The sequence below is a fragment of the Brassica oleracea genome, unplaced genomic scaffold, assembly GCF_000695525.1.
Source record: "Brassica oleracea var. oleracea cultivar TO1000 unplaced genomic scaffold, BOL UnpScaffold01210, whole genome shotgun sequence".
Lineage (NCBI taxonomy): Eukaryota > Viridiplantae > Streptophyta > Magnoliopsida > Brassicales > Brassicaceae > Brassica > Brassica oleracea.
This window is the reverse complement of record NW_013617761.1, coordinates 10,752-21,055: the sequence shown is the minus strand read 5'-3', so window position 1 is coordinate 21,055 and position 10,304 is coordinate 10,752. Positions and strand designations below refer to the sequence as shown.

At 37.3% G+C, this 10,304-nt stretch overlaps 3 protein-coding genes across 3 annotated transcripts; 2 read left to right on the top strand and 1 right to left on the bottom strand.

Annotated features, from left to right (window-relative positions):
* Window positions 1–373: 373 nt before the first annotated feature.
* On the top strand, window positions 374–2,571 carry LOC106321079 (cathepsin L-like). Its single transcript, XM_013759395.1, has 7 exons — window positions 374–412; window positions 777–860; window positions 1,180–1,353; window positions 1,466–1,550; window positions 1,655–1,893; window positions 2,007–2,147; window positions 2,238–2,571. The coding sequence occupies exons 2-7, from the start codon at window positions 780–782 to the stop codon at window positions 2,457–2,459; spliced, it is 942 nt and encodes a 313-aa protein (XP_013614849.1). The 5' UTR covers window positions 374–412; window positions 777–779; the 3' UTR covers window positions 2,460–2,571.
* Window positions 2,572–2,842: 271 nt separating this feature from the next.
* Window positions 2,843–7,336, top strand: LOC106321078. The gene is made up of 4 exons (XM_013759394.1): window positions 2,843–3,127; window positions 3,643–4,135; window positions 4,213–4,303; window positions 6,827–7,336. Exons 2-4 carry the CDS (start codon window positions 3,654–3,656, stop codon window positions 6,992–6,994), a joined length of 741 nt encoding a protein of 246 aa, XP_013614848.1. The 5' UTR covers window positions 2,843–3,127; window positions 3,643–3,653; the 3' UTR covers window positions 6,995–7,336.
* A 435-nt stretch (window positions 7,337–7,771) lies between these two features.
* Window positions 7,772–9,001, bottom strand: LOC106321077. Its single transcript, XM_013759393.1, has 4 exons — window positions 8,570–9,001; window positions 8,355–8,486; window positions 8,057–8,271; window positions 7,772–7,949 (listed from the first exon to the last, which is right to left on the bottom strand). The coding sequence occupies exons 1-3, from the start codon at window positions 8,909–8,911 to the stop codon at window positions 8,074–8,076; spliced, it is 672 nt and encodes a 223-aa protein (XP_013614847.1). The 5' UTR covers window positions 8,912–9,001; the 3' UTR covers window positions 7,772–7,949; window positions 8,057–8,073.
* Window positions 9,002–10,304: the final 1,303 nt, after the last annotated feature.

Here is a 10,304-nt window from a genome sequence, read left to right as displayed (position 1 = left end):
ATCAATCCATGAGATATTACAATGATGAACGTGTACATCTAGAGATATATAATATATTAAAGTTTGATAGCAAATATTTTCTTGTGTGGAAATTATCTACAGAGTATGCCAAAGAAGATACTTACAATTTTCATGTTACCTCAATTTACAAATAAATAAGATGTAATAAAAAAAAAACAAACCCTAAAAATACACTTGTAATATATTTTTTTTAATTATGAAACCGACGATGACGTCACCAGTTTTCTAAGCGGGTAGCTTTTAACAAAAAAATAAAATAAAGTAATTAATCCACGTGTCCATGTCCATCTCCATCTCGCTTATACCTCATTAGTACACTCTCTCCCACAAAGATAAATTTGGGTTTGTCATTACTCATTTCTGCAAAAAAGTTAGGGCTCCAACTTCCAAGGTCCTCTCCCAAATCTCTTTTCCTCTTGAGAAAATCTGTGTTTCTTAGTTTCTTCAAAATTTGGGTCTTAAACTTCTCTGCTTCACTAACTTTTGCTTGTTACGGTGTTAAAACTTCCTGCTTTTTGGGTCTTCGTCTTTGGATAAACAGCTTTAGATGAAAGCCTGATTAGACATTTTCAAGTTGGTTTACGTTTCTTCGAAAATCTGGTTAAATAAGGGTGGAAGTTTGAATATCGAAGATTTATAAATTTTTTTTTTTAATCCTTGGTGTTTCCTAAGTTTTGGATCTCTTCAACATGAAAAATATAATATGTTTAATTTGGGTATATCATAATATGTGTTTTTTTCCTGTGTATGTCAAGAAAATGGACGGTGATAGAGGAGGATTTGGTGATATCGGTGGTGGTATAGGCGCTGGGGGTCAACAAGACAAGGGCCAAAATAAGGTTAGATTTTGTATAAAGAAAATAGAAAAATCTGGGTTAACCATGTTTTCTTGTGCGCTTTTGATAGAAGCGGTTGATTTGACATTTTGTTGATTTGACATTTTCTCATGAAAAATGGGTTTCTATTTAAATCTTGTGCATATAGTTTTACTCTTTACAAAAATCTTTCTTAAAATCTTTATGTTTCCGAATGTCTTGATCGTGCATCGTCTTCTTCGTATTTACTTGCTACGTTAAAAGAAATTAAATACATATAATATGTTTACTTCGAATATCATCATAATAATAATATGATTTTTACTGTTTTGTGTGGTCCAAGCGGATGGACAGTGATAGCGGAGACGTTGATGGTGTAGGGTGTGGCGGTGCCGGAGGTATTGGTGCTGGAGGAAACCGAGGCAAGAAAGGTTTAAATCCTTATAAGCATGTGGCGGCAGATATAAGAAAAGAACGTCTTCCCCCACAAGATGATTTGCCTCCTCCACCACTAAGGGTAACATAAAACCCAAATCTTAATCTAATGTGTAGTTTTTTGTTTTAAATAAAACCCTAATCTTTTCTAATTATAATAATGTTATCTTTGTTACATTGATACTTTTTATTAGCGTTTCGACGATGGGAGCCAGCTCCTTTTTGATTGGCGTCGGATACACCCATCTTTGCTTTCTCGTATTGTTAGTCAAATCACGGGTATTGAAAAATCTCCATACCGGTTTTATTATGTAGTCATATCAATGTCAAATCTTATCCTAGTGTTAATTTTGAAGTTTTTTGTAATTTATTTTAAATATCAGATATCTGCTGGGCTCTGGTTCTTGGTGGGATTCTTCAGTTCGTCTTTAATAAGGACCGTGGTCACATTGCTCAGCACAAAGAATTTGATATAGACGGTTTTTCAAAAAAGGTGAAATTCGGAGATAAAGGAAATGAACCTGTTCAGAATATTGGTGTAACTAGCATGGCTGTGTCATCATTGAAAAACGCAATGAACCATGTGCGTTCTGAAGGAATAGAGAAAAAGAATGACAGGAAGGTAATTCATCTAACAATGCACTTAATCTATATATATATATGTATGATTATTCTTTTGTATTATATACTTTACTATTGATATATTGATTGGTGAGAAATTTTTTTTGTTTGTAGAAACCGAAGACATTCATGTTAAAGGGTTCCTTTCTTCCATTGAGAGATACCACACCACAAACCATCATTCAGTTGATGGAAAGTAAAGGTCCAGTAGGTCTTACTCTCGATTTGACTTGTCCACTTCTAGAGCTTACAGATGTAAGTTTGTAGTATATTGGATACAATGCATATACATCACGAAACCTTAGGAAATAAACTGAAATATCATTGTGTCTGGTTTTGTTTTAGGGTATTTACACGATCCCCACTCCAGTAGATGGAATGGGGAGACACGTTGTCACAATTTTGGCTCATGGGTTAACCTTAGCGGGAGATGTATTCTTTGAGGTGCAAAACACGTGGGGGACACATTGGGGAGTCAACGGTTATGGGAGAATCATCATCCCAGAAACTACCAATGATGCGTTTTACCTCGATGAGATTCTTGACCAGAAAAAGAAGAAGAAGTAATTAAGAACAAAGTCGGTTCGGATGAGATGTTTACCTGTTAGTCAGCGTGAAAGACTTATTCCACTTTTTTCCTTAATTTTTGGTCTTGTCTAAATTCCATCTTTTAGAACACTATTAGAAAGTTGTTTTAAAAACTTATATTCAGCAAATCTAACTAACAACACTATTAGAAAGTTGCTTAAAAAACTTCTAATTAACAGCCTACTTTTATATATATCTTTATATACATATAGTTTACACTGTGTATATATGTTATTTGTGATTTCATAGTATATGTTTCAAAACAGAATTTCACAATAATAAACAATACTATTTGAGAGAGGACTGACCAAAACAAAATGATTCGATCGTCTGACAGTGACACGTTGTTGAAACTAAGACCAACCGCAACGGAGGCACGTTGGGAATCCTTAGCCGCTAAACCGATGTATTATGCAATTTTATAATAATATTTAGGTTAAGATAACTAAGGATGAGTCCGTAGATAAGGAGTCGAAGGACTTGATCCTTGTGCACGTGGCGGAGGGCGATAGGGCTGGGTCGCATATGTGTTTTGTTTTGGAAAAAAAAAATCATTCAACCGAAGCCGAGGAAAAAAAAACAAAGCTCTCGACGAAAAGGCGATATCGTTGTGGTTCCTCGATCGTGTTCTTCCACGAAGATCCAAGGTAAATCGTTGTCTTCTGTGGTCGATTTAATGATTAAACTAGGTTTTATGATGTTATCGTCTCAATTTAGGGTTCGTTTTCCGTTTCAATCGATTTGGGGATATTTTCGATTTAGGGTTTCAAAAAAAATTTGGGTTTTCAATTGATTTGCGGTTCTTTTGGCTTCAACTTATTCAAAACGTTTTCGGTTTCAATCTAAGGGATCTTCGTATTTGTTCTTAAACATGTTTCGATTTCGGTTTCGAAACACCAATTTGTTTTCAATCGATTTGAACATCTATTTGTTTTCTTATTACGGTTTATATGTGTTTGGTTTTTAGTTTGCGTATCTGTATGGTTTGGTTATTCTTATCTTGTTGTCTGTTAAACTCGAAAACTCAATCTTGGATGCCCTCTGTAGTGTTGCCTATCTTGTTTTATTAGTTCTCGTTCTCGTTATTCTGTTTCGTTGCTCTGTAGTCTTATTGCTCTTTAATAATCCTTCTTCTTTGCTTACAAATTATCTATTTTTTCAGGTCAACCAACCATGGGACAAGACTATAGCTACAGCCAGCCTTCTTCATCTTCGGAGTTTGACACGACCTCCCTACTCTTAGCAGAAGCTGAAGCCTACGCGGATGAAGCTGAGAGTACCTACACAATTGAAGAGCCGGTTCAGTACCCACTGCAACCTGAGGCAGATGAAGGCATCCCGACGACATGCTATTGTGGTGCTGAGCCAGTTGTTGAAACTTCGTACACTCCTAGAGATCCAGGCAGAAGGTACTTCTCGTGCGTCAACGTTGACGATGGAGACTGTCACATTTGGAAGTGGTGGGATGTGGCTATCATGGAGGAGATGCGTGACGCTCAGAGAAAAATCAGGCTGCTCAAGGATCAATTCTTTGAGACTGACCAGAAGGTAGCAAAGCTAGAGAAGACCGTTGGTTTGTTACGTAAGAAGAATTCAAGGGTTGCAAAGGGAGTTTGTCTACTGGTCATGGTAATAACGGTCTTGATTTTGTGCTGGTAAGTTACTATCCTTAGTTTAGGTAATTTATTTGAATAAAAAATACTTGTAACTCTTTTCTGTTATGTGTTTTCAGGAAGAGCTTTAGAGGATTTAAGCCACAACGTCTCAACTCGAGATTGTCTTGCCAGGTACGATCTTGCTGCTGCTTAATAAAAACCAGCAGTTCACTGTTTTTTTAGTTTGCATATAGTTTAGATATTGTCTTTGAATAAAAAAACATATTAGGATGATTTAATGGTAGTTTGCTTCCTAACTCCTTAGATTTGATAGGTTTTAAAAGTTAGCAGTAGAGAACTTATTATGATGATTTGATTGGTGCTTAAATGCTAGTTTACTTTCTATCTGCCAAAGTACTCCGAACATAAATGTTTTTTACATCTACTTCGCTTACTTAAGGGCCTGTGTTGCTAATAGAGTGACGTAGACCATCCTCTAAACATGAATGATACAACTGGGTATGTTAATCTTTTGTATAGTCAATGTTCAGTTGACCTTGAGTCATCCGAACCTGCTTGGTTCGGTAGTCAAGGTCCTGGTGAGTCTCCTGTCGAGTATGGTGTCGAGCCCACTATCAAGGAGAGGAGGAAATGGTCCCCTAGAGAGGATAAAATTTTGATTAGTGTGTGGCTTAACACCAGCAAAGACGCTGTAGTCAGCAATGACCAGAAAGCCCAAAATTTCTGGAAGAGGATTTTGGACTACTACAACGCAAGCCCTCTCCTTGTTGGGACATTACCTAGAGAGCTTCGCCAGTGCAAGCAGAGGTGGGCTAGGATTAACGAGCAAGTGAGTAAATTCGTAGGATGCTATGATGTGGCTTTGAGGGAGCAGAGAAGTGGCCAAAATGATGATGATGTGATGAAAGCTGCCCTCGACAATTTCTGTGATGCTTACGGTTACAAGTTCAATCTCGAACATGGGTGGAGGGAGCTGAGGAATGACCAGAAATGGTGCTCAACCTATGTTTCTAAAGACGGTGGGAAGGACAAGCGAAAACATGTGGTGGACGTTGATAGAGAAGATGAAGTTAGAGAACCTGAGGCTAGACCAATGGGTGTCAAAGCTGCTAAAGCTGCTGGGAAGAGGAAGAAGAATGACACGGAAGAAGAGATGTCACAGCTACAGGCCATATTAGAGATGAAGGATAAACTCCAAAAGCAGAAAATTCTGGATCGTTTACTTGCCAAGAGAGATCCACTCTCTGAGATGGAGTCATCTCTAAAACTCAAACTTATGGCTGAGATGTTAGGATGATAGTAAGGTTTTAATGTGTGTATTGGGTATTTGCTTTAGTTACATGTGCGTATTGCTTTTGTTACATGTGTGGTCTGCTTTTGTGCGTTGTCCTTTTATGCTTTATACTAACTTTTGTCTTTTGTGTTGTTTCAGGTTCAGCAGTAACTCACAAGGACGAAGTCACGGAGTTATGAAAGTTGTAGTACCGCATGTGAGCCAAGTCACGGGTTCTTGTGTTTCAGTTTAAGTATCTCTCTTTCCTTCTTTAGCTAGTTATCTCTTTTGCTTTGTTTCTCTGAACTCGAAGTTGTTTGCTTTTCTTCTCTTTTGCTACTACTATAAAATCTTGTTGTACTCTGGTGGCTACAACTCTCGTTGCCACAACTGTAATCTCGAACAAGTTGTAATATCGGTCTCATTACTGCTTTCACTATTAGGTAACTGCATTATTATTCCTTTATATGTTTCTCTTATATTAAATTAAACTTGTATCAAACTTGTATCAAAACTTGTAGTACAACTTGTATTAAAACTCGTATCAAAACATGTATCAGAACTTCTAGTAAAACTTGCCTCAAAACTTCTAGTAAAACTTGTATAAAAAGTTGTAGTAAAATTTGTATTAAACTTCTATCAAAACTTCTACTAAAATTTGTATTAAACTTCTATCAAAAACTTCTACTAAAATTTGTATTAAACTTCTATCAAAACGTGTATTCAAACTTGTAGTAATTCAATTATTAATTATAATTTCAGCCATTGTTTTTACTTGTATGAAATTAATTGAACAAGGTAAAAATTTAGCTCATGGATAACTGTTACCTTTTAAAAAAAAATTGTACATAATTTGAATTAATATATTAAAAATTTATACAATATTTTTATTTTTCTAACAGGATACATAGAAATGTCATCATCTTCATCTTATGAATTCGAAGAGAGATTGGACGAAGTTTTCGATGAAATATTCGAAGATACTTTCAACAACATAGTGGAGGCCCAATCCATACCGCAAAGAACACGTGCTTATGTTGAACGAAACCGCGAAGGAGGACACGACCGCTTATGGAATGACTACTTCAGCGAAGATTGCACATTCACCCCACATTTATTCAGACGCCGTTTTCGCATGAATAAGGAATTATTCTTGCGTATTGTCCATGGCCTATCAGAGTGGTTTCCATTCTTTCAGCAAAGAAGAGATGCAACCGGGAGGTTGGGTCTTTCTCCATTACAAAAATGTACGGCAGCAATTCGTATGCTTGCTTATGGTTCTGCGGCCGACACGGTTGACGAGTATCTCCGACTTGGTGAGAGCACTGCACTTTCTTGTTTACATAATTTCACTGACGGAATAATACAGTTATTTGGAGAAGAGTATCTACGAGTACCCACACCGGAGGATCTTCAACGACTACTCGATATTGGAGAGAAACGAGGGTTTCCTGGGATGGTCGGGAGCATTGACTGTATGCATTGGGAGTGGAAAAATTGCCCAACCGCTTGGAAAGGACAGTATGCACGTGGATATCAAAACCGACAATTGTCCTAGAGGCTGTAGCTTCACAAGATCTTTGGATCTGGCACGCCTTTTTTGGTCCTCCAGGTACATTAAATGATATTAATGTCCTCGATCGGTCTCCTGTATTTGATGATATTTTAGAAGGTCGAGCTCCCAGGTTAAGGTATGTGGTCAACGGACACATGTATAAGTTGGCATACTACCTCACAGACGGTATATATCCCAAATGGTCAACATTTATCCAATCTATCACACTCCCTCAATCTCCGAAACAAGAGTTATTTGCTAAAGTGCAAGAAGCAGCCCGAAAAGATGTGGAGCGGGCTTTTGGAGTATTGCAAGCTCGATTTGGGATTGTGAAAAACCCGGTTCGTACATTGGACAAAGAAAAGATAGGGAAGATTATGAGAGCGTGTATCATACTACACAATATGATAGTCGAAAATGAACGAGATGAATACATTGGTTACGATATATAAGAATTTGAAGAAGGAGACGTCACCAGAAGTTCAGAGGTCGAAACCAAGAGGCCTACAAATATGAATAATTTGTTTCCCAATCGGAATGATCTTCGTGATAGGCATATGCATGAACGATTGAAGAATGATTTAATCGAAAATATTTGGAACAAATTTGGTGATGAAGATTAATAATTTGTGCATCTTTTCTTTTCATCATTGTATCTTTATTTTTAGTTATGCAATTAACAAAATTTCAATTTCAATTTAAATTTTTTTTTATTGCTAAGGACTCCATCGACACACCATTGGACGACCATTTTTATTCTAATCCTTAACTATTAAAAAAAAAATATATTAATAAAATAATGCTAAGGATTCATTGGTGGAGACACCATTGCATATGTTCTAAGACATAAAATAAACAGTGAACATAATATTAAAATCCATAAATATAAGATACAAGTTAAAAGGCAGGGCCATAAGTTTGAAAGCCAAATAGAAAAGCTAAATCCACATGAGGACTAATGAAACTTATAACTGAAAATCCTTATTCTGATCTTCATCTTCCCCTAGAAGAGCATCATACCCAATCTGCAATGGTGAGGTTGAAGGATTAGAAACTCATTATAAATATTCTCATAAGCTCATCAATGTTTACTTCACTTTCCGACAAAAATTGACAACATAAATATATATACCTAATGCAAGTCATAGATTAGGGCATGCAAGAGGCTGGTCTGCAGAGAATGGGAAATGGAGGTATTTTGTGTCCTGCATAATCCACTGCCTTGGCTTGATACTCCACGAGAGGACCATCGGGATACTCTCGAGCCATAAACGTGATGTACAGCTTCCACCCACCTCCTGGTTTTAAAGTGCCTCTCACAATGCTTGCAACTTCCACAGACAAACGCTAAGTACAAAACACACACACACACATCCTATCTGTAAGTAAAAAAAAAAAAGGGTATCATATTTGATCAGATCAGGACAAACCTTATCCTCGTTGAGTTTCTTAACACAGAGGGAAGCAATATCTGTCAAATACTGCCTCTTAGTCGTGGTTGTCCAGAGATCGTCCAGATCTCTGATGGGGTAGATGGATCTGAATGGATCTTCTAAAAACCCCTATAAAAAAAAAAAAAAAAATACAAAAATTTAAGAGTCATTTCATTCTGGGGATAATAACAAAGAGGGAATCATAACGTTACCCTATTCTTAAATGCCTTGGTTTTATAGTCGCGGAAGTCTTGGTACGCCTTGTCGCTGGAGAAACCTTCACGGCCGTCAGGATCAAATTTCAATTCGTAGCCATCGTAACTGTCCTTATCCCACTCCGGTTCCGGATCTTGCAAGTTTGAATAGTTGATCGTCGGAGATCTCGCGCCGTCGTCATCGTCTTCTGCGTCGACACTCCATAAGCCTTCGTTATCGCTTTCTTCTTCCATGCTTGTGTCGTCTTCATCTTCGATCTTCTGTTTTTTAGAGACAGACGAGTCAGATTCCACCTCCTTCGAATCTCGTTTCGCCGTCGCATCCTCGGGTTTCATCATCGTTGCAGGAGAATCGAACAAACCCTAGAATTATCCTCTCTCTCTCTCTCTCTCTCTCTCTCTAACACACAAATTGATTTGGGGACGAAGCAGAAGATGACAATATTAAATGATACTCTTTGATGTATTTACCAATTTGCCCTTATACCTCCCTGCTATTTTAACACGTCGTTTGGGAGATTATGAGGCTCTGAGCATATGGGCCAAACCCAATATAAGGCCCAAAGTAGTTTTACGACGTTTAGCCCGTTTGTCTGCGCAGCTGTAAGCCTGTAATCAACAAATGGCTCTTTCTGATGGTGTAGCGTGAAGACTACTTTCCCTGCTGCTTACCCTTTCTCTAAACGGCTAGTTAATAAATAGCGAGCAAGAGCAAATGCAAAGCAAACCCGCTCCTCCAAGTGACGAGCTTCACAAGATTTGATCGGAGCCGTTCGATGCGTTGACTTTTCTTTTTGGGATATCCGGATGATGTTAAAGTTATACTACCTGATCTCAGTCAGTCGTTCGTCATAGGTTACGCCTGTCACGTGACACATAGGAAAAGCTATTCACAAAGCTTTATCGCTATTGGCGCTTGCTTTCCAGTTTTTTAAATAGCAAAGCTTTTCTTTTAATGATATTCGTGGAGGAGACATATTTTTTTGCTACTCCCCTTCATTGATGATATGCTACTTACTCCCGATCTCATCTGATAATTTCTGGTTTTATTTTGTCTGCTATGTAATGATAATATTCATCAAAATTTGGTAGACCATTTTACCAAAAATGAAATTGGTAGACCACGGCTTGACTTCATCAACACGGAAGAGGGTGCCTGATCACAAACCCCCGCCAAGGTAATCAGTAAAATAACTTTCGCGTCTCAATGGCCCTCCTTGATCTTAAATTTTTTTTTGGGCTTAATTTGCAAGTATCAAAGCAGTCATAACAAAATCACAATCTTGAAAATAATTTTGCTAGGGAAAGAATCATCCTCTCCTCTCCTGGTGAATTTGTGATTATATATCATAGACTCAACTAAACCACTTGGATTTTGGATCATGCTGCTGCGATGAGAGCTTTCTATTTTCTCTTTTGATCAAAGAGCTTTCATTGTATATTCTGATGTTGAAAAATTGCATCATGTGAAAGACCTTCCAAATACACAAGAGAATGCCCAAATTCGTTAGTGCAATTAAACTTATTAATCAACAACCTAACGTTATATGAGTTTTATAAACCTCGGATTTATCATGATCACGTTATCATGTACAGTAAACATCTCCCCTCAATGCAAGAGTGTCGAGTATAAATATCCTCCTTGTGTCAAGAATGTAAATAAACACTAAACATAATTTAGACCATTATTAAGCTACATATTTGATGCCAAAAAAAAAAAAAAAAAAAAAAA

Coding starts and splice junctions, on each gene's coding strand:
- LOC106321079 (XM_013759395.1), top strand. CDS start 780: ATGGACGGTGATAGAGGAGGATTTGGTGATATCGGTGGTGGTATAGGC. Junction 861..1,179: donor AAGACAAGGGCCAAAATAAG/GTTAGATTTTGT, acceptor GTGTGGTCCAAG/CGGATGGACAGTGATAGCGG. Junction 2,148..2,237: donor CACTTCTAGAGCTTACAGAT/GTAAGTTTGTAG, acceptor GTTTTGTTTTAG/GGTATTTACACGATCCCCAC.
- LOC106321078 (XM_013759394.1), top strand. CDS start 3,654: ATGGGACAAGACTATAGCTACAGCCAGCCTTCTTCATCTTCGGAGTTT. Junction 4,136..4,212: donor ACGGTCTTGATTTTGTGCTG/GTAAGTTACTAT, acceptor ATGTGTTTTCAG/GAAGAGCTTTAGAGGATTTA. Junction 4,304..6,826: donor GCTTAATAAAAACCAGCAGT/TCACTGTTTTTT, acceptor GGTTTCCTGGGA/TGGTCGGGAGCATTGACTGT.
- LOC106321077 (XM_013759393.1), bottom strand. CDS start 8,911: ATGATGAAACCCGAGGATGCGACGGCGAAACGAGATTCGAAGGAGGTG. Junction 8,487..8,569: donor CCAAGGCATTTAAGAATAGG/GTAACGTTATGA, acceptor TTTTTTTTATAG/GGGTTTTTAGAAGATCCATT. Junction 8,272..8,354: donor AGAAACTCAACGAGGATAAG/GTTTGTCCTGAT, acceptor TTTTGTACTTAG/CGTTTGTCTGTGGAAGTTGC.